The sequence below is a fragment of the Zosterops lateralis genome (assembly GCF_965231275.1).
Source record: "Zosterops lateralis genome assembly, chromosome: 32".
NCBI lineage: Eukaryota > Metazoa > Chordata > Aves > Passeriformes > Zosteropidae > Zosterops > Zosterops lateralis.
Window position 1 is genome coordinate 2,113,397 of NC_139792.1, and position 25,986 is coordinate 2,139,382.

The 25,986-nt window shown below is 57.1% G+C and overlaps 3 protein-coding genes across 3 annotated transcripts in view; 2 read left to right on the plus strand and 1 right to left on the minus strand.

Annotated features, from left to right (window-relative positions):
- Window positions 1-9,503, minus strand: part of R3HDM2 (R3H domain containing 2) — a 41,258-nt gene extending 31,755 nt beyond the window's left edge. Inside the window, exon 1 of the mRNA XM_083880996.1 lies at window positions 9,483-9,503. The gene's annotated coding sequence lies outside the window, so the exon portion shown is untranslated. The remainder of the gene's footprint in view (window positions 1-9,482) is intronic.
- Window positions 9,504-11,249: 1,746 nt separating this feature from the next.
- LOC310920999 (inhibin beta C chain-like) lies at window positions 11,250-16,383 on the plus strand (the record flags this gene model as incomplete). Its single annotated transcript, XM_083881059.1, has 2 exons — window positions 11,250-11,589; window positions 15,183-16,383. The coding sequence occupies 2 exons, from the start codon at window positions 11,250-11,252 to the stop codon at window positions 15,923-15,925; spliced, it is 1,083 nt and encodes a 360-aa protein (XP_083737185.1). The 3' UTR covers window positions 15,926-16,383.
- Window positions 16,384-22,026: 5,643 nt separating this feature from the next.
- LOC310921053 (inhibin beta C chain-like) lies at window positions 22,027-24,385 on the plus strand (the record flags this gene model as incomplete). The annotated part of the gene is made up of 2 exons (XM_083881147.1): window positions 22,027-22,330; window positions 23,159-24,385. The coding sequence occupies 2 exons, from the start codon at window positions 22,027-22,029 to the stop codon at window positions 23,887-23,889; spliced, it is 1,035 nt and encodes a 344-aa protein (XP_083737273.1). The 3' UTR covers window positions 23,890-24,385.
- Window positions 24,386-25,986: the final 1,601 nt, after the last annotated feature.

Sequence of the window (25,986 nt, forward strand, 5' to 3'; positions counted from 1 at the left end):
CTTCCCCCAGAGGGTTCAGGCACTGCCCAGGGAATGGGCACAGCCCTGAGGCTGCCAGAGCTCCAGGAGCCTTTGGACACTGCTGCCAGGGTGGGATTATTGGGGTGTCTGTGCAGGGCCAGGAGTTGGGATCAATGATCCTTCAGGATCCATTCCAACTCAGAATATTCCATGATTCCATTAAAAAAAAAAGAAAAGGATAGGAGATACTGCCCAAGGCATCAGCAGCCTCCAAAAGGATTCACACGCATGGAAAACACTCACACCTGCCTGGGGAGGTCACAGCCAGCCTTGCTCTGCTATAACTTTCCTGTGGGGCTGCTTTGTTAACGGTTTCATTTCAATTCAGTTATTTCTTTTTCTTGCTCATGTATTGGTAATTAAATATGGAGAGACGGAAAATGAGAAATGCAAATGGCCCCAGAGAAGTTTGAAACTTTTCACTTGTTTAAATTTTCCCCAGAAAGGGGTTTTCCACCCCAGAGCTGGCGATTCTGCAGGCACAGAGGCTGCAATGAAGTCTCCTCTCCACATCCCATGGATGGAAAATGGGAGAGAAAGGAATTATGAGGGATAAGAAGACAAAAGTCACCTGCAATGCAATTGCAGTGTTGTCAAAGGTCCCGATTAATCTGCACCTTGGAATGCAAAGGCTCCAGGGATGTTACACAAGATTTTCCAATCAAAAGGTGCAAAGGAAGACAGATACAAAAGATCCAAGTTCCTTTTATGTCGGCCACTTCAAGTTTTTTTCCTTTCAATTCTGCAAAGAACTTTTTACCAATTCTGCAAAGAACTTGAAGGCGCTTGGACAAGAAAACCAAACCATGACCTCACAGGCTCTGTGAGAAATAGGTACCAAATTCTGAGCAGGGTGAGGAGGATGAGGGGCCTCAGCTGAGATAAGTCTAGAGAGGATGAGAGGCTTCAATTGAGCTCAGTCTAAGGAGGATGAGGGGTTTTAGCTGAGCTCAGTCTAAGGAGGATGAGGGGCTTCAATTGAGTTCAGTCTAAGGAGGATGAGGGGTTTTAGCTGAGCTCAGTCTAAGGAGGATGAGGGGCTTCAATTGAGTTCAGTCTAAGGAGGATGAGGAGCCTCAGCTGAGCTCAGTCTAAGGAGGACAAGGGGTTTTAGCTGAGCTCAGCCTAAGGAGGATGAGGGGGCTCAATTGAGCTCAGTCTAAGGAGGACAAGGGGCTTCAATTGAGTTCAGTCTAAGGAGGATGAGGGGCCTCAGCTGAGCTCAGTCTAAGGAGGACAAGGGGTCTTCAGCTGAGCTCAGTCTAAGGAGGATGAGGGGCCTCAGCTGAGCTCAGTCTTAGAAGGATGAGAGGCTTCCATTGAGCTCAGTCTAAGGAGGATGAGAAGCCTCAGCTGAGCTGAGTCTAAGGAGGATGAGGAGCCTCAGCTGAGCTGAGTCTAAGGAGGATGAGAAGCCTCAGCTGAGCTGAGTCTAAGGAGGATGAGGGGCCTCAGCTGAGCTCAGTCTAAGGAGGATGAGGAGCCTCAGCTGAGCTCAGTCTAAGGAGGATGAGGAGCCTCAGCTGAGCTCAGGCTCTGCTGCTGCACAGGAGCTCCAGAGGCAGCGACTGCGGCTGCAGCAGCCCTGGGGTTGCTCAGCAGGAGCTGGGCTGGAGCTGTGGCTGGCAGTGTGTGCTCAGAGTGGCTCCCTGTGGCAGCCCAGCAGCTCAGCAACAGCTTTTACCCCCTCCTTAATCCATCTCTTTGGGGGTTGGTTATTCCTGGCACCCAGGAATAGCCCCCTGGAGTGTTAAACCTGGAGTGCTGAGCTCTGAAGCAGCTCCAGGAGATATTTTCCAAGTGAAGAAGTGACAGGAAGAGGCAGAGGGAGCATTCCCAGGGCAAGAATCACTGCTCCACACAGAACCTTCAAACTGCCCCAAAAACCCAGAAAAGCCAGTTTTATTTTGTTTAGGAGCATCCTGTGGTCAGAGGCAGCCTCAGGATCACTAAGGATGGGTGCTGGAGCCCTGCAGTGGCTGTACAAGGAGAAAAGTCAGAATGAAAACTCAGAAAACTCCCCTTCTTCCAGATCTCCCTGTTTTCAAAGAAGCATCAGCTTCAGACCCTCTGTGGAGGCCCCACTGTTTGTAGTTAAAAGAGGAAGAGAAGCTCAATGAAAGCCTGCAGCCCTGATCTCTGGCTTTTGGGCAGGTGGAACAGCAGATTTTGGAATGTGAAAGCCTCCAGCCCCAGGACATGAGCACCTGCCCCAGACAGCACAGGTGCAACCTCCTGCAGGCTCGTCCAGCTCTTCCCAAAATCCCTGTCCATCACTGTGAGCTGGCAGCGTTTCATTCTCAGGGAGCACACGAGGATTTCCTGAGCTGAATTCCTGTCCTACACAGGAGACAGCAAATCCTGGCTGGAAGGAGGACGAGGATGAAGAGTGAATCAGCCCCAGCAGTGTGGACAAAGCCTCACGGAGCAGTTCCTGCCTCTCAAAGTGAGAGCCCTCAGCTCTGGAATTGCAGCCACACGGTGAAACTGGGTCAGGGAAAGCGAGGACGGGGAAGATGCAGCAGTTCCAGGTATTGCTGGTGCTCCTGGCTGGCAGGGAAGCCGCCAGTGTCCAACAGTCACAGCGAGGAGGAAACAAAGGGAAGAGCAAGGAGACATTCCCTCCTTGCCTGGCAGACACGTATGGATGAGCCCAGGCTCTGTCTGCCAGCCCAGCTCCCGTGGAGAGGAAATGTGGCAATTGGGAAGTGGATAAATTCCACTGGAAGAGGGAAAAGTCGGGATTGGTGACACTAAACCAGTGGGGTGGCACTGGTGCAAGTCCCCATCAGCAGCCAGGACTGGGATCTCCCACAGACAGAAACTGGAAAGGGAGAAGAGCTTTGCCAAAGGAATTCCATGCATCCATGGACCCACCCAGAGCAGAGAATTCCCTGTCCCCTTGGAAAGGGGGAAAGCCCCAAATCTGGGACAGTCTCAGCCTCAGCCCCCACAGCACCACAGGGACGAGGGAGAGGAAAATCCTCAAGGAGGAAAATCCTCAAGGAGCTGGAGCTCAGAGATTCTTTGGGATGGAGCTGACCTTGCCCAGGATCTAGCAGCTGCCATTCCCACCAGGAATTACTGGGATGCACAGGTAGAACCAGGCTCCAGACAGCATCTGCTGCCAAGGACACGAGGAGCACACGGACTGCAGGGAGGAGCTGGAGATGGAGAGCCTGCCTGGTGTGACTCAACATCAGGTGCTGCCAGGTACCAGCGAGGACACGGAGCACTTGGACAGGCACCACAGAACCACAGGGAGAGTCAAGAACCTTCCCAAGTCCTCCACGCCCACGCTCTGATTCCATGTTTCCCTCGGCACGTGCGTCGAGGTGACACTTCCTGGGGCTGGAACCGTTCTCCAGGCAGCACAAAGAATTTTAATTCCACTTTCTATTTTAATAAAAAGGGTCTTTCCATTCAAACCTGGCTCAGCTGTGAGTTCATTAGCATGGCAACCACTCCCTCCTTGTTGTCCCAGCATCAAACACCTGCAGATCCAGAGGGTCCAGCCTGGCCTGAGACCCCTTGACCCCTCCAGCCCCTCTCCAATCCAGGCCTGGCGTGGTTTGACATGAACCAAATCTGTCAATGGCTCAAGACAGACACGTGGGCAGCAGCGAGCAGGGAGAACGTAGCACGCTCCATTCAGCTCCAATCCCTGATAAATAATTCAGGAAGAGAAATGCCGCAATACAGAGCCCAGCAAGATTTAAAAATAGACCATGCGCCGCTCCAGAGGAACGGAGGGAAGGAGAGGGGTGGCAGGAATGGGAGCAGGAGGGGTGCCAGCTCCTCACCCTGACCCCAGCACAGGTGTTCATCTTCCCTTTTAACTGGGAATTTAACCCAATTATTGTTGATGCAGCAGCAGCAGAATTCCTGGCTGGATCCTGGCCTGGATCACAGCCCTGCAAGGAGGCAGAGTCCCAAAAAATGAGCCCTGGCAGGAGGGAGGAAGGATGGAGAGGGGTCCCACCCCAAATCCAGCTGCCAGTAAAGCCAGGCACTTCCATTCATCACCCATGACACCACAACTGTCCCAACACTTCTGCCCCAAATTGTACCTAAACATAGATAATGTACAAAAATATATACATACAATCTAGCTATCAAAACCATTCAAATATCACCACACAAACACACTCCCAGTCAGGCAACAAGAGGAAAACTGTTGTCTCAGGATTCCATCACCCTTCCTGCAGCCTAAAAAAAAAACCCCAAACCGACCCAACTTTGTGCTACCCTAAAATATCCAACTCTCTGAACGGTGTAGGTGTCACCTGTGTTTTCATGGTGGGAATTAGATCACAGAAATGATGTGGGAAGATCATTACCAGCTCCTTCCACCTGCACCAAACACTTCCCTTTCTCTATTAATTATTAATTAGCCTCAGTCAAAGGTACAGCCCCTTTATCCCAGTTTGCCACTGGGATGCTCTAAAGGAAAAAAAAAAAAATGGGCTTTCCAGGTTTTGCAGGAATACTTTGCCAGATGGCTGCGTTCTCCCCTCCTCTCTCAGCTTCAAAAATAGCTCCAGAAAGACATAGATTTTTCCCTGCTTCCTCGTGAGCAACAATCCCAGCTTCCCAAGGGCTGGTGAGATGGGGAACTGCCACTAAAAGAAGATACAGAGTGAGTTTTTATAATGAAAAATAAATTTGTATCGTGGTTAGGCAATTAGAAAACCTAATAACTCAGGACTTAGAGGCTTTCCATAAATATTTTTGAGTTTTCCCAATAAAGATGAAAATAAATATAGGGAAGACGTGGCAGCAGCTGCTGTGAGGAGACTCTGACAGGACACCAAAAGTCCCCAAAAAGCTGCTGGTCAGTGAGGAGATGGAGGAGAAGCTCCCAACGCTCCCACTAGTGGCAAAACGAGACTCCTGCAATCCAGAATCCACACAGAATCCATCCCCAGGCTGCTCAGAAACTGGGAATACCCATAAGGATGACAGGGGTTGGAATGAGATGAGCTTGAAGGTCCTTCCCAAGCCAAAACATCCTGGGATTCCAAAATTCCCTGGTAAAAGGGAGTTGCTCTCATGAGCAAAATCTGCTGCTGAACCCTCCCAGTCACATCCCAGTGGGAAATTAGGATTTTTTTCCTTGTTCTGGGGAGCTCTGTGCTGTCAGGATCATGCCCTGAACACCCTCAGTGTGAGGGGCTCCTGTCCATCCAGGCAGTGCCAAGGAGAACAAGTGTTTCCATAAATCCCATGTCACTGTCTGAAGCCAGCCTGGGGGAGAGCTGGGCAAAGAAAAACCCCAAAATTTGGGATATTTATGTATTTAAATGGAGAGAGCAGGCTGAGGCTGGAGGAACCAAGCCAGTCACAGAGGCAGGACACAAACACCTCAGCATTTCCCACATTCTGGATCTTCCTTTTCCATGCTCCCCATTTTTTCCCCATCCAGGGTCAAATCACAACAGGATTGGGCTCAAACTCGTGGTCCTTTGAACACAGGGAAGCAGGCAGCACAAAATCCCATTTCCTCCTGGAATTTCCTGCCTGAAGCCTCCCCAAGAGAGGTCAGCTTCCAGGATATAGCACCTTCCCAAACAAAAGCGGATTTTGTGTCTAAACTCAGCTCAGGAGAAATTAATTCCTCAAAGAAAAAAAAAAAAAAGATGTCAAAGCAAGAGCAAAAATTTAAAAACTTCTTTTAAAAAAGCCCTTAAACGGAGCTGCTGCCAGAGTGGGCTGGGCCTGCCCACACTCAATCATCCCCGAAATTCTCCGGGAAGCAGCGGTGACTCAGCCTGCGGCACACACAGACAGCTCTGGGATGGAGCTGCCCTTCCCAGGAACCCCTGGAGCCACAACCTGGGGGAAATCCCGGTGCTGACAGGCACAAGGGAGGCCCCAGCCTGTGCTCACATCCCTCACCTGAACTGCAAACCCAGGCAGAGATGGCTCCCAGCTCATGGGATTCAACAGAAGGGAGGGAAGCTCACTCAAGTCCTTGAGTTCGACAAGGCCGAGTGTTGAGTCCTGCATTTGGGTCACAAAAACACCGTGGAGCACTCCAGGTTGGGGGAAGAGGGGCTGGAAAACTGGGAAAGGCTCTGGGGGTGCATCCAGGAGTGCCCAGGATGGCGCCTGGGCTGTCCCAGCCATGGGGACAGGGATTGTCCCCCTGTGTCCCTCCAGTGCTGGGTCCAGCTCTGAGACATTGAGGGGTCACAGAGACATTGAGGGGTCACAGAGACATTGACGGGTCACAGAGACATTGACGGGTCACAGAGACATTGAGGGGTCACAGAGACATTGAGGGGTCACAGAGACTTGAGGGGCTGGAGCAGCAGGAGAAGGGTCTGGAGAAGTCCTGAATGAGCTGGGAAAGGGGCTCAGCCTGGAGAAAAAGAGGCTCAGGAGGGACTTTTTCACCCCACAACTCCCTGATGAGAGAGTGGAGCGGGGTGGGGTCGGGCTCTGCTCTCAGGGAACAGAAGAACAAGAAGAAATGACCTAAAGCTGTGCCAGGGGAGGTCCAGGATGGACATCAGGAGGGATTTGCTCATGCAAAGAGTGGTCAAACCTTGTCAGGCTGTCAAGCACCATCAGGTCTGCCACTTGTTCCACACAATTGTGGAATCATTGATGTTGGAAAAGCTGCAAAACCATCGAGTCCAAGCTGTGACTGATTCCCACCAGACCCTGGAGCACCACACCCAGTCCTTCATTGGACACCTGCAGGGATGGGGACTCCAAACCTCCCTGGGCAGCCCCTTCCAGTACCTGACCACCCTTTCCATGGAAAAATTCCTCCTGATGTCCAACACAAACCTCCCCCTGGTGCAAATTGAGGCCGTTTCCCCTTGTCCTGTCCTTGTGGTCTGGGAGCAGAGCCTGACCCAACTGGCTCTCCCCTCCTGTCAGGGAGTTGTGGGATGAAAACGTCCCTCCTGAGCCTCTTTTTCTGCAGAATGAGCCCCTACAGTTCCTTCAGAAGTTCTCCAGACCCTCCTCCTGCTGCTCCAGCCCTTCCCAGGCTCCACTGTCCTTCTCCAGATTCACTCCTGGCACATGGAGGTCTCTGACCTCTCTAAGTCTTTACCAAACACCAACAGGCACTTCCAAAAACCATCCTTAAAAAAAAACAAGGATTCAGACCAAGGTAGGAGTTGAATCCATCTGTCCCACACATTTATTTCCTTCCTCTCAATACCCCCCTCCCTGCCAGGGCTGCCACAAACACAGACACCATCTCCTGCTGTTTATTCCCTTGGGTGATGAATCTGCTGTGAGTTCTGCCCCTGCAGCCACAGCGAGAGGCCCAGGATCATCTCAACAGCCATTAAAGCACTTTAATATGTGTTTCAACCTCTGCTGGAGCCTTTGGATCCAGCCACAAATGGATATTTGGGAAGGATTTAAGGCAAGAAAAGCACTTTGGCACAGGAATGAAGGGGGAAGCACCAGTGGCCCTAAATATTGGCAAGATCAGTTTATTAAGTTTTTCTTTAGCCAAATAAAAAAATCCCTTTGAAAAGCCTTCAAGGCGCCAAGCTGTGTTCCCTGCCTCTGGCTCTGCACCTCCTGCCTCAAATTATTAGGAAATAACTCACTGAGTGACCCAAACCTGCTGCACTGGAGTGACTGAGGTGGGAGAAGAGCTCCCAAAGCTGCTCTGAAAGTTTGGACACAGATCCCTCTGTGGTGTACCCGAGGCAGCCACCTCCCCATTGAAAACAATTAAAAATCAAAAACTATTCAAATGAGCGCTGATCTGGCTCTAATTTAATATTAAATGAGATAAGGAGGTGAAGTGAACTGCAGAGAGAGCAGGGCTGGAGGTTTTTAGGCACCTTCCCCCCCAAAACCAGGGGTTTGGAATAGCAGCACTGCCACCACCTTAAATTTAGCAACACAAATGGCAGCAGTGCTAAAAGGGGAACTCCACTCCAACAGGGGATCCGGTGTCACAGCCAGCACCAGGGGCCTGAGGAACAGCTGGAAGGAGGGATTGGACGTGGATATTCTCCCCTGTTCCCAGCCTGCTCCTTCCTGGGGAATTCACCCACCAGCACAGCAGTTCCCTTCCCATTCGGGTCAGCTCAACAGGCTCCTCTGATCAGGGAATCCTGGAACGGTTTGGGTGTGAAGGGATTTTAAAGCTCATCCAGTTCTACTTCTCTTTCCACCATCCCAGCTCCAAGGTCTGTCTTGGACACCTGCAGGGAGCTGGAATTCCTTCCAATTCCTTTTCCAGCCAGGGCAGACAAGCAGTGACAACCACCAGGAAAAAACAGACTGAGCACCCCCTACCCCAGAAATCAGCAGAATCTCAAATCCTTAGTCCACACTTCCCCAGAGATTACAGCTGAGTGGAACTCCCACTCTGGACCTGCCAAAATTCCACCTTGTTCTTCCCAACACTGCAGAATCACAGAAGTATTCCAGAGCTCATGGAAAAGCTCCCTGAGCTGATCCACGCTGGCATTAAGAGGATCCCTACAGCAACAGGTCAGTGGGATTAGGGAGAGGTAAATCAGCTCCCAGGATTAGGAAGCACCACAGGGAAATCTTGGATGAGGAGAGGGAGGTGGAGCCCATGTCAGGTCTGAGCCAGGACACCAAACTGGACACCAGGAATTTTAAATTTCTTCAAGAGCCAAAGTGTTGAGGAATGAGCAACAAGGATTCTGGTGATGTTCCTTCCCACGACCCACCAGCTCCATCAGAAGCAGAAACTTCTACCAGCACATTTCAAACAGACCTGAGAACGTTTTAATTAACACTTTAATTAACACTTTAATTAACATTAACTCACCTACGACACCTCCTGTCAGCGGACAGAACCAACTCTGACCCTCAGCCCAAATTCCTACAGGCACCAAAAACCAAAATCCTTGGGAGGATTTAAAGTTCTAGGGGTGGAAACACTAAAAAAAAAACACCAACAAAACCACCTTTCCATGAATCCCATCAGCACAGACCCTCTCCAAACCAGCACCTTCCCACCTGTTGAGAGATTCCCAGGACGGGGAATCATTTCCAAGAAAAGCATTTCAAACGTTGTCCATGAGGACACCAGGACGGCGCTTCCCAGCCCTTGAAACACCCCGGGGGGCTTTTCTCCCCCCGAGGGCCGAGCCCGGGCAGTGCCGGCTCTCCCCGGGCTCAGCCGGGCCCCGGTACCGGGAGCTCCACGTGCTCCGCCAACGTGCCCGGGGCAGCGGAGACCCCGCACCGAGAGAGCTCCGAGAGGGCCAGAGCAGGAGCCGGACCCCGAGAGGGGCAGAGCAGGAACCCGCACCGAGAGACCCCCGAGAGCGGCGACCAGGAGCGACTCCAGAACCGACCCCCGGGAGCCGGGAACCGCCTCCGGGAGCAGCCCCGGGCCGTGGTGTCCCCGCTGGGGAAACACCCGGGGATGCCGTGGGAGGGTCCCCGCGGTGCCCGCCGTGCCCGGTGCCCCGTTCCCCGCCCGCCCCCGCCGCACTTACCGGGCCGCGCCGGGCCGGGCCCTGCGCCGCGGGGCCGCCGCCGCCACCCCGGGCCGGGCCGGGCCTGGGCCAGCGCAGGCCGCCCGGGCGGGGCGGCGGGAGGGGAGGGCAGGACGGGGGCGGGAGGGGGGGGGAGGGAGGGGAGGGCGGCCGGAACGGGGAAAAAACGGGGAAAGAAACGGGAAGAAAAAAAAAAAAGGGAAAAGAGGAGGCGGCCCCTCCCCCGCGGCGTGCGCGCTGCGTCAACGCGCCGTGCGCGCTGCGTCATCATCCCGCGCGCCGCGCGCGTTGCTGTGGCAACCGGGGGGACGCCGCGCGCGCCGGGGAAGGCGGGAGGGGCGTGGGGCGCCCCCTGGCGGCGGAGGGAACGGCGGGGACGCATTTTATGAAAGGGGCGTGGCTAGGGGCGGGGTTAACAACAGGCCCTGCCCATCGGTCGTTGGCTCCGCCCCCTCGGGGGTCCCGCATCCCTCGGGATTCTCGCCGGTGATCCCAAATTCTCCAGGGTTCCCACATCTCTCCGAGGGTCCCACATCACCAGGGATCCCACATCTCTCCGGGGGTCCCACAACCCCCCGAGGGTCCCAAATTCCTCAGGATTCCCGCATTTATTAACAGGAGTCCCATATCACCAAGGATCCCATAACCCCCAGGATCCCACATGTCCCCAGGGATCCTGCAGCCTTCTGGGGGGATCCCAAATTCTTCAGGGATCCCGCATCTCCTCGGGGATCCTACACCACCACGGATTCCATAGTAGCCAGGATCCTCCATCCCTGGGGATCCCATATTCCCCAGGGTTCCCACATCTCTCCGAGGGTCCCACATCACCACGCATCCCACAGTCCCCAGGATCCTCCATCCCCGAGGACCCCAAATTCCTCAGGGGTCCCACATCCCCCTGGATCCTCCATCCCCGGGGATCCCAAATTCCCCAGGGTTTCCACATTTCTCGGGGGTCCCACATCACCAGGGATCCCACAACTCTCCAGATGTCCCACAATCCTGTGAGGATCCCAAATTCCCTAGGGGACCCACATCTCCCCGGGGGTCCCAAATTCCCCAGGGATTCCCCATCCCTGGGAATCCCACATCTCTGGAGATCCCACATTCCCAGAGATCTCTCATCCCCATGTATCAGGGTCCCCCATCCCTCCGGGAATCCCCACCCACCTGGGATTCCCTTTCTCTGAGCATCCCCCATATCCAGGAGATCCCTCATTGGTCGGGATCTCCCATCACCAGGTACCGCCCCTCTCCAACAGCCCCTGGTCCCCCAGAATCCCCTTTCCTTGAGGATCCCCCATCCCCCGGGGATCCCCCATTGCTCGGGATCTCCCATCACCAGGTATCGCCCATCTCCAGACCCCCCAGAATCCCCTTTCCCTGAGGATCCCCCATCCCCCGAGGATCCCCCTGCCTTAGGGGATCCCGCATCCCCCGGGGATCCCCCACCTCTGCGGTCCCTATACCACACTGGGGGCCCCCTGGGTACCCCCCATGTCCCCGGGTGTCCCCACCCGAGGTGACACCGGGGTGTCCCCGCTCTGCGCCCCCCGAGCAGCGGCACCACCGGGCCCGGCTCCACCTTAACCGGAGCGGCTCCGGGGGAGCGCAGGGGCGTTTATCTCTCCCGGGATCAGCCAATATTTGTGGCCACGTCAGGAGTGAACGAGCCCATCCTTCTCCCCGCGCTCCCGCTCGCTCCATTTCTGCCGCTGGCTCATCCCGGCCGGCTCCTGGGACACCGCTGGAGCTCCCAGGGAGATGAGGGTCACCGTGGTTCTCCTCCTCCTGAGCCTCCTCAGGATGGCAGCCGCAGCGGGGTGGTGGTGCCCGGCCTGCGGAGCGGCCCCCGGGACACAGCGGGACGCGCTCCTGGCTCTGGCCAAGCGGAGCATCCTGGAGAAACTCCGCTTGCCGGGCAGGCCCAGCGTGCCCCATCCCCCGGGCCGGGGGGCTTTGCTGACCGCCCTCCGCAGGATGAGAGAGCAGCGCTCCGACACGGCCCCCGCCGCCTTCCCGGGGATGCTCCGGGATGGTCCAGCCTCACCCCGGCCCGGGATGGGGCTGCAGGAATACGAGATCCTGAGCTTTGCTGAGCCGGGTGAGTGAAGATCCGCATCTTGAGGGTGGGGGGCATGAGGGAAAGGAGGGAAAGGAGGGAAAGGAGGGAAAGAGCAGGGAGAGAACCGGGATGGAGGGAACATTGAGGCTCCCAAACCTCCCAAGTGTGTCCCAAGTGTATCACGCACACACAACATGGAAAAGGTCTAAAGATACTGGAGAGTGTTCAAAGGAGGGACAGAGGAATGGAGAAAGGTCTGGAGGAGTCACACAAGGAGCAGCTGGGGCAGTCTGGGCACCACAACATGGAAAAGGTCTAAAGATACTGGAGAGTGCTCAAAGGAGGGACAGAGGAATGGGGAAAGGGCTGGGACGTGCAGGGGAGGGAGGGTGGCACAGAGCACAGATCTGCTGCTCTGTCCTGTCACCTGTTGCCCACTTTGGCTGAACCCTCCCCCTGAGCTGGAGGTGAAGGGTTCACACGGCCACGTTTTCCAAAATAGGATTTTTAGCTTCGATTTCCTGTCAGCCCATAGAGTGTGGATGGAGCCCCACAGCTCACTGTGCCTCCACATCCCACCCAAAGCAGGGGGTGCCTTATTCCACTCCAGAATCTGCTGCTTCTGGGAGGAGAGAACTCCTCAAAACACACTCAGGGCTCCTGAAAAGCACCACTGGGAAAAGAGAGGTGCTGTCCCACTTCTCACAGAAAATTTTCTTTGGAGAGACACAGACTCACCACCCCGTTCCCCAGAGCATCCTGCACCCTCACTTTCCCAGCCCAAATTCCCTGTGGTGAGGTGGGGGAATAGGAGATCCTGAGCTTTGCTGAGTTGGGTGAGTAAGGATCTGCATCCTGAGGGTGGGGGGCATGGAGGGAAAGGAGGGGAGGGAGAGAAGGAGCAGGGAGAGAACCGGGATGGAGGGAACACGGCTGCTGGAAGGAGTGAGAGGTTCCCGAATCTCCCAAGTGTGTCCCAAGTGTATCCCGCACACATGGGACGTGCAGGGGAGGGAGGGTGGCACAGAGCACAGATCTGCTGCTCTGTCCTGTCACCTGTTGCCCACTTTGGCTGAACCCTCCCCTTGAGCTGGAGGTGAAGGGTTCACACGGCCACGTTTTCCAAAACAGGATTTTTAGCTTCGATTTCCTGTCAGCCCATAGAGTGTGGATGGAGCCCCACAGCCCACTGTGCCTCCACATCCCACTCAAAGCAGGGGGTGCCTTATTCCACTCCAGAATCTGCTGCTTCTGGGAGGAGAGAACTCCTCAAAACACACTCAGGGCTCCTGAAAAGCACCACTGGGAAAAGAGAGGTGCTGTCCCACTTCTCACAGAAAATTTTCTTTGGAGAGACACAGACTCATCACCCTGTTCCCCAGAGCATCCTGCACCCTCACTTTCCCAGACCAAATTCCCCGTGGTGAGGTGGGGGAATAGGAGATCCTGAGCTTTGCTGAGTTGGGTGAGTAAGGATCTGCATCCTGAGGGTGGGGGGCATGGAGGGAAAGGAGAGGAGGGAGAGAAGGAGCAGGGAGAGAACCGGGATGGAGGGAACATTGAGGCTCCCAAACCTCCCAAGTGTGTCCCAAGTGTATCACGCACACACAACATGAAAAAAAGTCTAAAGATAGTGGAGAGAGTTCAAAGGAGGGACAGAGGAATGGGGAAAGGTCTGGAGGAGTCACACAAGGAGCAGCTGGGGCAGTCTGGGCACCACAATATGAAAAAGGTCTAAAGATACTGGAGAGTGCTCAAAGGAGGGACAGAGGAATGGGGAAAGGTCTGGGATGTGCAGGGAGGGGGGGTGGCACAGAGCACAGATCTGCTGCTCTGTCCTGTCACCTGTTGCCCACTTTGGCTGAACCCTCCCCTTGAGCTGGAGGTGAAGGGTTCACACGGCCACGTTTTCCAAAATAGGATTTTTAGCTTCGATTTCCTGTCAGCCCATAGAATGTGGATGGAGCCCCACAGCTCACTGTGCCTCCACATCCCACCCAAAGCAGGGGGTGCCTTATTCCACTACAGAATCTGCTGCTTCTGGGAGGAGAGAACTCCCCAAAACTCCTGAAAAGCATCACTGGGAAAAGAGTGGTGCTTTCCCACTTCTCACAGAAAACTTTCCTTGGAGAGACACAGACTCACCACCCCGTTCCCCAGAGCATCCTGCACCCTCACTTTCCCAGACCAAATTCCCTGTGGTGAGGTGGGGGAATAGGAGATCCTGAGCTTTGCTGAGTTGGGTGAGTAAGGATCTGCATCCTGAGGGTGGGGGGCATGGAGGGAAAGGAGGGGAGGGAGAGAAGGAGCAGGGAGAGAACTGGGATGGAGGGAACATTGAGGCTCCCAAACCTCCCAAGTGTGTCCCAAGTGTATCACGCACACACAACATGAAAAAAAGTCTAAAGATAGTGGAGAGAGTTCAAAGGAGGGACAGAGGAATGGGGAAAGGTCTGGAGGAGTCACACAAGGAGCAGCTGGGGCAGTCTGGGCACCACAATATGAAAAAGGTCTAAAGATACTGGAGAGTGCTCAAAGGAGGGACAGAGGAATGGGGAAAGGGCTGGGACGTGCAGGGGAGGGAGGGTGGCACAGAGCACAGATCTGCTGCTCTGTCCTGTCACCTGTTGCCCACTTTGGCTGAACCCTCCCCCTGAGCTGGAGGTGGAGGGTTCACACGGCCACGTTTTCCAAAATAGGATTTTTAGCTTCGATTTCCTGTCAGCCCATAGAGTGTGGATGGAGCCCCACAGCTCACTGTGCCTCCACATCCCACTCAAAGCAGTGGGTGCCTTATTCCACTCCAGAATCTGCTGCTTCTGGGAGGAGAGAACTCCTCAAAACACACTCAGGGCTCCTGAAAAGCACCACTGGGAAAAGAGAGGTGCTGTCCCACTTCTCACAGAAAACTTTCCTTGGAGAGACACAGACTCACCACCCCGTTCCCCAGAGCATCCTGCACCCTCACTTTCCCAGACCAAATTCCCCGTGGTGAGGTGGGAGGGGGGGCTCTGCTCCCCTTGCAGGGGCCGTGTCCCCAAAGCCCTCCGGGAACAATCCGTGGCACGTTGTGTTCCCACACTCCATCCAGGACAATGGGGAGTTGTCTCCTGGCTTGGTGGAGCGTTGGCTGGAATCGAGCTGGGGGGGTGAACCCAGGCTTGGAGCACGGGGAGGGGGTTGTGTCCTCACGGGCAGAGCTGTGCCAGGAGCCCCGAGTGCTCTCGTGGCCCCATCAGCCCTTTCTGGGCCAGCAGGAGCAGCAGCTCTGCAGCCAGGAAAGAGGGGAAAGCTCTGGGGAGACCTCAGAGCCCCTTCTCATATCTACATGGGCTCCAAGAGAGCTGGAGGGGGACTTTGGACAAGGGCTTGGAGTGCCAGTAAAAGGGGGAATGGCTTCACATTGAAAATAGGAGATTTAGATACGATTTGGGGAAAAATTTCCTCCCTGTAATTGTGGGCACAGGTTGCCCAGAGAAGTTGCCCCATCCCTGGAAGTGTCCAAGGCCAGGCTGGATGAGACTTGGAGTAACCTGAGATAGTGGAAGGCGTCCCTGCTCATGGCAAGGAGTGAAAGGAGACGAGTCCCCTCTTTGCTCCACTCCTGACTCTGCTCCTGGTTCTGTGCGCAGGATCCTCCGCTCCCCACAGTGTCCACCTGCATTTCCGTTTCTCCCAGGAGGTGGCTGAGAGCACTGAGATCCTGCAGGCCACCCTCTACCTGTTCTGGGCAGCCCCTGGGCGTGGGGCACAGCCTGTCACCGTCAGGCTCCTGCAGCCAGACCTGATGGGGCAGAACATGACAGTGACCAGCGAGACACGGCTGGAGGTGCAGAGAACAGGCTGGACCACGCTGGACGTTGGAGCAGCTGTCCGGAGCCTCTTCAGACAAGACACCCCATGGCTTACGGTGGAACTGGAGGTGCCAGAGGACTGGGAGTCCCCTCTCCCATCCAACCACAGTGATTCCCACTGGCCCTTTGTGGTGGCCCAAGCCCAGGCCAGGAAACCCCACCGCGTCCATCGCCGCGGCGTCGATTGCGGCGCTGACTCGCGGATGTGCTGCCGCCAGGAATTCTTCGTGGACTTCAAGGAGATCGGCTGGGAGGACTGGATCATCCAGCCCGAGGGGTACCACATGAACTACTGCACAGGGCTGTGCCCGCTGCACATGGCCGGTGTCCCTGGCCTCGCTGCCTCCTTCCACACCGCCGTCATCAACCGCATCAAGGCGGCGAGCGCGGCGGCGGCCGTGGACTCCTGTTGTGTCCCCACCCAGCGCCGGCCCCTCTCCCTGCTCTACTACGACCGGGACAGCAACATCGTCAAGACTGACATTCCCGACATGATCGTGGACTCCTGTGGCTGCACCTGAGCGGGAGGGAGGAGAGGACACGGTGGGACAGGGCTCTCCCTTTTCCTGGTTGCTGGTTGGGAGGCAGGAGGTCTGCAGAGGGGGTTTGTCCTCCTGTGGGTGAAGCATCAAGGGTGATGCTGAGTGTGTAAGTCCCCTCCTCTCTCACCTCCCACATGGCTTTTTCCTCCTTTGGATCTGCCCATGGATTCCTCTCACAGCCCCTCAGACTGGCTCCTGATGGATTCCAGAGCCTTCTCCTGCTGGATGCTGCAGAGCCTGGATCAGGACAGTCCCACTGCCATGTCCTGGTGTGCAGCTACATCAGCCCAGGACCCACCAGTGCCCACCCTGGGCTGCTGGGGATGGTGGGGACAGAGGGCAGGAGTCATCCCCATGGCCCCACTCAGCTGGACACACGGCTGAGCAGGGAGAGGAAAGGGAAATCAATCCCAGTGGGAGGAATGTGTCTCCCTCTCCAAGCATCCTGGCTAGCTGGTGTTCAATAAAGACTTCCAGCTGTGGTGTGTGCCTGAGTGTGCCCTGTCATTCACATCTTCCAGTGCTCCTGGCACGGGCAGCCCTGGGATGGCACAGGACAGACCCATTCTGCCATTGAAAACGCAGGCAGTGACACTGGGAATCTCCACACTGCTCCCAAACACCTCCCATGCTCTCTGCCCCTCAGCTGCCTTTCCCAGGGGGATGCAGAACCCCTAATTCATCCCAGCCAGACCCAGGGCACAGCATGGGAACCCCCTGGACACAGGTGGTCTGTAATTCCCACCAGGAAAGGCGCCATTCCTTGCTTGAGCCAAACTCCCCATTCCACCAAAACCAGCTGTATTTCCCCATCCCTGTCCCAAATCAGGACAGAACTGAGAAACTCTTCTGCCTTTTGAAGCTTATGGACTTTGGGGCAGACTCAGCACCCAGGATTCTCCCCCTTTCCCCCAGTTTCCCCACTGCAGAGCATCCCCTCGCCTCATCCCTGGCCCGCTGGCCCTCGCCAGGCTGGTGACAGCAAAGTGGGCCATGCCAGGGCCGTGAGAGCGGGGGGCAAAGGGCGGCTCAGACACATCTGCCCCGTTACGTAACCGCCGCTTCGGGTTTCTCCACCGCTCCCCACGTGTCCCCCATGTGCGAGGACTGGGAAAGAGGGGAGAAGGTGCTGGGCTGGGACATTTGGGAGGGGGTCCCTGGGGTGGGATATTTGGGAGGGGGTCCCTGGGGTGATCTCTGAGGGGTGACTCCAGCTTTAGGGTCCACCCTGCAAGTGCTGACGACCAACCACAGAGGCCAGGGCAGAGCTGGCCAGGGGGGGAGAGGGTCGGCAGAGGGAGGAGACAGTGTCAGACCCTCTCCCCACCCAGCTTTGCATCCACTGCCCACCCCAGGATGATGAGGCATGAGCGGCTCTGGCTGGAGCCAGGGCAGGATGCACATTGTCCCATGTGGAGAATGAAGAAGAGAAGAACCAGGAGCAGGTGACAGTGCTTGGCCATATACACAAACCCTGTAGCTGGTGCTCCCATGAAGCCCCAAGGGAATGGGGGCCCCCATGTCCCCAGGTGGGTGACCTCAGTCCTGGGGTCCTCCTGCACGAGTTGATAACCAACCCCAGAGGCTGAGACAGAACTGATCCAGGTGGGGAAAGGGTTAGAAGAGTGAAAAGGTGTTCTCAGACCCTCTCCCTGCTCCAGCTTCACATCCTCTGCCTGCTCCAGGATGAGCAAGCCACAAGCCACGAGCAGCTCTGGCTGGAGCAGGGTTGTGTTGCCCTGGAGGACCTGTGACACCTGGGGAAGAGGTGGAAGAGCCACAGAGCCCACACATCCTTCCACCAGCCCTGGTGGAGCAGGGACCCCCATTTCCCCAGACCCAGGAGTCCAGGTTCCTTGGGCCCAAAGCGTTCCTGCCACTCGGGAAGGGAGGAAGGCTCAGGGATCGATCTTGTCTGGGATCCAAGGCCACTTGCGCAAACCTAAAGAGGGTTTGGTGTTTGTTTTCTCCCTTCTTTTTCCAACGCCTCATTTCACTGTCTATATTTATTGAACAAACAACTTCCCTGGAGCCAGTGCCAATCTTCCTGGGATGCAGCAGCTGTGGACATGCAGGGACCAGGGAAGGGGCGAGAGAGCTGTTGGCTGGTCCTGTGGCCCTACAGAGCCCTCAGCTCAAGCAGCACAACCCTGAGATGCTGAGCTGAGCTTGTGCCACTCCCAGGGGAAAGAGGCCCCTGGATGCAGCCGACAGCCCCTTCCTCACCCACAGCACGGGGTGGCCAAGGCTCAGGAATTCCAAAGTGGCATTTCCCACGCAGGGTGAGGAAGGTGCAGTCAGGGAAGAGTGATCCCCAGAGCCAGGGATCCTTCCTCCCTGCCATGACACTGTGCTCTGCTGGTGTCCCCTGATCTCTCAGGAGGCTTTGGAAGGGGTGGCTCAGGCCCAGTGCTGGGAGATTGTCCTGTTGGGACCAGTAAGGCCAGTGGGGATCCCACCCTGCAGCCCCCAGCACATCAATGCCACGGGGACACGGCATCCAAGGAATCAATCCAGATCCAGATGTGACCAGATGGGCACAGACATGCTTGGTCTCCACTCCAGGAGGGGACAGATGTGCTGGAAGGACCCTTTGCCAGAATCAACAGCCCCTGAAGCAAAGGTCCAAGCACACGGTGCCAAATGCCCCCTGGGCAGGTCCAGCTCCCAGGGGGGGGTGGGAATTTCTGACAGTCCCTTCCCTTGCCTTGAAAGGAGTTAATGTTTAATTCCCAGTCTCATGGCCCATTCCCAGCCAGTGCCACCACTGTGGTGACTGGTGCTTTTCTCCCAAGGAACGAGCAACAGAGCGAGAGGAAACGGCCTCAGGTTGTGTCTGGAGAGGTTTAGATTGGAGATTAAGGAAAAATTCATCATGGAAAGGGTGTCCAAGCCCTGGAATGGGTTACCCAGGGCAGTTATGGAGTGACTATCTCTGGAAGTGTTCAAAAACGTGTGGATGTAACAGTTGGGGATGTGATTTTGTGGTGGCCTTGGCTGTGCTGGGTTAATGGTTGGGTCCAGGCTTTAATGATTCCATGATTCCGTGGTTCCATAATTCCTTGATTCCATGATTCTATGATTCCATGATTCCACAACTTCATGATTCCACGATTCTGTGATTCCATGATTCCATGATCCCATGATTCCATGATCCCACAATTCCATGATCCCAAAGTTCCATGATTCCATGATTTCATGATTCCACAATTCTGTGATTCCATGATTCCCTGATCCCATGGTTCCATGATTCCACAATTCCATGATCCCATGTTTCCATGATTCCATGATTCCATGTTTCCATGATTCCATGATCCCATGGTTCCATGATTCCCTAAGCCATGCTCAGGCGCTGCTGCACGAGCTCTTGGGGGGTCCTGGCTTAGCCCAGCCGGTTGTCACCTCCAGGTCAGGTCACCAGGTGCCACATTCGCCCCAACGGCCACGGGGTCAGAGGCCCCGGAGCCATGTTGCACCAGTTGCTGGGCCCAGGGGGACCTTGGGGGGTATTTTGGTCAGGTCAGTCCCCGGGCTTTGCTTTCTGGGAACCGTTTAATCAACAACACCATTATGCAATGGGTGCAAGAGCCGCCGCAGCTCCGCGCTGACCCCTGCCCTAGATCCGGGAGCTGGAGCGTGCTGGGGGGCACACGGTGTGAGGGGATGGGGATGGGATGCTCTTGCTAAAGCTGGAGGTTCATGGGATGCTGCTCCATGCAGAGAGATCTGGGCAATTCCACTGAGTTAATCCCTTTGGGGACATCCCGCTCTCAGCCTGGAATGGAGGGTGGGTGTTGTGAAGAGTTCCTCATCCATTTTCCCACTCTTTGTCTCCTGTTTCCTGCTGTGCCACAGCCCCAGCTCTGGCTCTGGGATCTGGCAGGGATGGGGGAATGCAGCACAGCAGGGCAATGGGTGTGTGGAGTGTGTCCAAAATGGAGCAAGTATCCAGATATTGGGAGGGGGCCTGAACATATATAAATGTGCATATATATATATATGCATATATAACATATAGGCATATAAGTGTGCATCATAGAATCCAGGATGGTTTGGGTTGGAAGGAACCTTAAAGCTCATCCAGTTCCAGCCCTTGCCATGGGCAGGGACACCTTCCACCATCCCAGGTTGCTCCAAGCCCTCTCCAACATGGCCTTTTACATTTCAGGGATGGGGCTTCTCTGAGCAACCCGTGCTGGTGCCTCACCAACCTCACACTGAGGAATTGCCTCCCCATATCCCATCAAACTCTGTCCTCTGTCAGTGGGAAGACATTGGGAGAGGGTGGTTTAAGAAGTCACTCTCCATGTGGAAGCAGCTTTGCCCGTGAGCACGTGTGCCCTGCACTGGCTGGAAGTGCCACCTGCTCCATCCTGCTCCTGCCTGCAGCCAGGGCTCCCAAGCCCTGTGGGATCTGTGCTCCCAGGCCAGCCTGTGCCCACTCGTTCCTCTCTGTTGACATTCCTGGGCTATTCTGGGAGCTGCCAGCGGGCCCAGCCAGCTGAGCCCTTTGCCCCTTGCTCTGTGGTTGCATCACCTCCGGTGGGTGCTTTTTCCCAGACTCTGTTTACATGGCACCTCTGGCTTGGCCAGGGCCAGGGGCTCCGTGTGGTCAAGACCTTGGAGTCGGTGCACGGCGCGGTGGGCACAGGACATGCCGGAGCACTGGCCTGGCAGGGCTTCAAGTTCCCTGGCTTCCCTGCTCCAGCTGGACTCTGCCAACCTCCCACCACTGTGGCATCTTGCATCACTATCTTGAGGTTTCTGCCAGCCCCTGCCCTGCCTCAGCCTGCACATCCCTCTCCAAAGAGTCCGTGAAACATCTGCAGGTTGATGTGATGCTGGTTGTCACTTCCTAAAGTCCTCAGGATGCACAAATCCCCTTTTTATTGTGGGAAGAGGAGTGCACACACTCACTGGCCCTTCTCAGCTCTGCCTCCGGCTGAGGATGGACCGGGTGGTCCAAGGGGTGGGCTCAGACCCCCAAACCCAACAATTGCTGGGAGTGACAAAAGCCCAGAGATGTGACAGTCCCCAGGAGCTGCGGGGTCAGCCCAGGAGCCCCTTGATCCCTTCTGGGTGCTCTGTCAGGTGTGCCTGGGGAGCAGTGTCTGGGCTGGGGACAGGTCTGTGGGATCCATGCACCCAACAGGACTGTCACTGCCAGAACGGCTCCAGGGTGACCAGGCTGGGGACAGGTCTGTGGGATCTGTGCACCCAACAGGACTGTCACTGCCAGAACGGCTCCAGGGTGCCTGGGGAGCAGTGTCAGGGCTGGGGACAGGTCTGTGGGATCCATGAACCCAACGGGACTGTCACTCCCAGAATGGCTCCAGGGTGCCTGGGGGACAGTGCCCAGGCTGGGACAGGTCTGTGGGATCCATGGATGGGCAGCTGAGCTGGAATCCCTTTGGCTCCAGTGCTGGGGCTCCTCCACCAGCCAGGATTTACCCCAGCCCTCACTCCCTGAAGATTTTGGAGGATCCCACTGCCCGTTCTGGGGATCTGTCCAAGATTTCTCTTCTCCATGGGCAATGCCAGAGTGCAGAGCCCGGCGCACACAGAGCCCCCTGCCCACACAGCTCTGCACATTCCACTGTTCAAACGCACCCCTATGAACCTCCCTCTCCCTGTTCGACCCCTCACTCGTGTTGAACCCACGCGGGCACTGCAGGGGCCGGTGCTCAGCCCCTCGTGGGACCCCTCCCGCAGCCACCCGACGGTTTGCGGGGACGGGGATCAGGGGAGGGTTGGGGGGGGGCTGCGCACCGACCCCCCCGCGGGGAGGCGGGGGTGGGGTGCTAATCCCGGTAATCCCCGACGGGACGGGACGGGACGGGCCGGGACGGGCAGGTGCGGCGGCCAATGGCGGGGGGCGGGGGGGCGGCGGGACCGCCCCCGGCCGCAGGTGCCCAAAGCTCCCGGTGCCGCTCCCGTCCCGTCGGCGCTGCTGCCGGTGCCGCTCCCGGTGCCGCTCCCGTCCTATCCACGCGCTCCCGTTCTGTCGGTGCCGGTCCCGCCCGGTCAGTGCCGCTCCCGGTGCTCCTCCCGTCCCCTCCCGTCCCGTCCGGTGGGCGCGGATGGCGGCGCGGGGCCCGGGCCCGTGGCTGCTGCTGGCCGTGGTTCTGTGCGCCGCGGCCGAGCCGCGCTGCCCGTCGTGCCCGGCGAGCGCCGAGCGGCGGCTGCTGGAGGAGGCGGCCAAGAAGCAGCTGCTGGAAAAGCTGCGGCTCCGCGACCGGCCGCGGCTCTCCCACGCCGTGCCCCGCGCCGCCGTGGCCCGAGCCCTGCGGCGGCTGCAGGCGGGGGGAGCCCCCCGGGGCGCCGGTGGTACCGGGGAGGAGGAAGAGGAGCAGGGCTACGAGATCATCAGTTTCGCGGAGACAGGTGGGTGAGCGATCCCCGGGGAGGGGTCCGTGCCCTGCGCCCCCAGGGACACACAGCCCCGCGGGGAGGGGTCCGTGCCCTGCGCCCTGGGGGACACACAGCCCCGCGGGGAGGGGTCCGTGCCCTGCGCCCCCAGGGACACACAGCCCCGCGGGGAGGGGTCCGTGCCCTGCGCCCTGGGGGACACACAGCCCCGCGGGGAGGGGTCCGTGCCCTGCGCCCTGGGGTCCCCCAGGGACACACAGCCCCGCTCGGGCTGGGGGTAACTCGGGAGTCACCGCACCTGTCCCCCATCAGTGACATCCCGGTGCCGCCGCTGCTCGAGGGTTCAGCTTTGGGAAGGGGAGATGGTCCCTCTGCCGCTCCTCCCTGTGGAGACTCAGCACACGAGGAGCTGCAATGCCGATCCCCCGTCCCCCCAAAATATGAGGCTCCTGAGACTCCTGAATAGTTAGAGCTGGGAGCTGCAGGATTAGCTCAGGGGGTTGGAAACACTTTCCAGCCTCACCCCGTGAAGAGGGGCCGGGTGAGAGCAGGTTCCTCTCCTGCACTCCTTCCCAGGCAGCGTGGGACAGGCCCCCATTCCCCCATTTCCAGGGAAGGGTGGAGCACAGAAGAAGCTGGAAGTCTTGGATGGCCAAAGAGCATGGATGTCACAGTTGGGGATGTGATTTTGTGGTGGCCTTGGCTTTGCTGGGTTAATGGTTGGGTTCAATGGTCCAGGCTTTTCCAACTTTAATGATTCCATGATATCATGATTCCATGATTCCACGATTCCATGATTCTGTGATTCCAGCGCTCACCTCCTCATCCCTTTTCTCCCCTCAGATCTCACATCTCCCTCCAGTTTGGGGCTGCAGTTCCAGTTCAGCCAGGCGCAGGACCAGGACATCCGCATCCTGCAGGCTCAGCTCTGGCTCTACCTGCGAGTGCCCCGGGCCAACCTCACCCTGAGGATCTTCGTGCCCGGGGGCAATCGCACTCTGCTGGGGGAGAGGCGGCTGAGCTCTGCGGGCAGCGGCTGGCGCTCCTTCCCCCTCCTGCCGGCCCCGCAGAGCCTCTTCAGGGGGCAGAGCCGGAGCCTGCGGCTGGAACTGGAGAGCCACGAGGCTGGGAGGGATGTCATGGCGCAGGTCAATGCCAGCTGGTCCCACCAGCCCTTCCTGGTGGCCAAGGTGAAGGTGAAGGAGGCCGAACACCACGTGGCCAAGCGCAGCCTCCGCTGCAGCCACAACTCCAACCTCTGCTGCCGCAAGGATTACTACGTGGATTTCCGCGACATCGGCTGGAATGACTGGATCATCAAGCCCGAGGGCTACCAAATAAACTACTGCGTGGGCCAGTGCCCCCTGCACGTGGCAGGCAGCCCTGGCATGGCCTCTTCCTTCCACACGGCCGTCTTCAACCTGGTCAAAGCCAACAACATCCAGGCCTCGGGGCATTCCTGCTGCGTGCCCACGCGGCGCCGACCGCTCTCCATCCTCTACTTCGATCGCAACAGCAACATTGTCAAGACTGACATTCCCGACATGATTGTTGATGCTTGTGGCTGTAGTTAGGGCTGGGGGAGCTGTGCTGGGATCCCCCTTCTCCAGGACTGTCCTGCTGATGGAGAGGGAGGGAGATGGAGAGCTCCATGAACTCGTGTCAGCCCTCGGTGCGATGGACCCCTTTGGAAAGGTTGGGAGGGAGAGGGTCTCGTCAGGGGGAGAGGGAATCTCCAGAGAGCCCCTGGGGACATATGGGACAGAGCTAAGGGCACACTGGACTGCCCAAACCTGGGCTGGGGGTGTTGATGACTCTGGACATCCCTGCTTTGTTCCCAAGCTGATCCCACATTCCTGGTGCTGTGGGGGCCCTGCTTGGTTCACGTTCAGTGTCCAAAGTGGGGCTGGGACGTGGCTTCCTGGGGGGCAGAGTGGGAAGCAGAAAAGGAGCTGTTTTCTCCGCATGGGAATCAGGAGGACAAGGCAGTCCCACTCGTTTCCCTTCTGGAACAAACCTTCCTCCATCCAAGCCAGGCCTGGTTTTGGGGACCGATGGAATGGGGCATAAATAAAAGACTTGGGAGAGGAGGGTGAAGGGTACAACTTCATCAAGAACCCCAAAAGAGCAGTGACTGGACAAAGCTCTTTGATCCCTGGAGGGTGTGGAGCTGTGAGGACCAAACTTCCAGGTCCCATGTGCTTCCCCTTTCTCTGGGTTTGTGCTTTCCTGCCCTGCTCCCACCCACCAGCCAGGTCTCCTCCAGCCTGGTGCCTCCATGAGGGGAGGTCTGGCTCAAACTTTGCCTTCAAGACCACACTCAAGGCACAGATTTGGTTTGTGCCACTGGTTTTGCAGCTATTCCTGTTTTCTCAGTTCCTGCAGCCACTGAGACTCCCTAGTGCTCCATCCTCTCTACCAAAGATCCCACTCTGCCTTCCCCTTCCTCTTGGACCCACACGGCCTCTGCTTTAATTTATTATACAACATTTTGGTGCAACTTCCCAAATAAATGGGTGTAAATGCAAGATCCAGGCTGTGGCTGCTTTTTCCTGGGACCACCCACACAAATGGGGTGTGGGACAGGGGTCCTGCTTGGCCAGAAGGGCCCAGAGCCCTCAGGCACTGGGGCTGGAGTAGCACAGGAGCTGCACAGCACTGCCATACGGGAAGATGTGGGGAGCTGTGGGGTTTGAGGGGCTCCTGGCGTGCTCAGAAAGCCTCTGCAGGGAGGTCCTGCCTGCAAATGGGGTTCCCAGGAATCAGGCAGGGGCTGAGAACCAGGTGCCACCTCACTGGGGACTGGGGACTGGGGACTGGGGAGGGGTGGTCTGCAGTGGGAGCATCAGAGCTGTGTCCCAGGTGCTGGGAGGTGTCACCCAACGGGCTGTTCTCCACCTGGAGAATCCCAAATTCAGCTCTGGTCACTCTGGCTCCAGGGGAGTGATTTCAAATGCTGAGCCACAGCCCATCCCCAAATCCTGGGCCCCACTGCACAGCCCCTGACCGTGTCCCACCTCCCCAATCCCCCTCGTGTGCTCCCCTAAACACAACCCAGTGACCCCAGTCCCAGCCCCACCACAGACAGAGGGTCTGGTGGGTGATGGGGAGTCTCCTGCAGGACATTTGGGGTGGGATGCTCCTGGAGCAGGAGGCAATGCCCCCTTCCCATCCCGCTGAGATCCCACACGCTGGCCTGGCTCCTGTTGCGCAAGCTCCCGCTCAAAGCTCAGTTTGGGGCTCTTTTATCTGGGGACAAACCTCCTTGATTTCCCAGCTTGGCCCTGCCAGCGACCAAAGGGCAGCTTTCATCAGCCAGTGCAGCGGGCAACCCCCGGCACCCGGGGCACCGCGGCCATCACCTCGCTCCCAAAATATCCCCGCTGTGGGCAAAAGCCAACAGCACCTGCAGGATGCCTCGGCCTCCTGGGCGCTGCCACAGCCCCAGTCCATGTCCTGGGGGCACGTGCTGCTCTGCACACGCTGGGAGCTCCAGGGAGGGCACAGGGATGTGTGTGGTGTCTGCAGAGTCACCTTGTTCCCCTCCCAAATCAGCGTTCTGGTACAGAATACATCCAGCCACATGGAGCATCCCACCGGGACAGCAGAAATGAGTTTTCTGTCGCCAGCAAGGGGAAGTTTTGCTTTGTTTTTCCCCCGTGGCAGTGAGT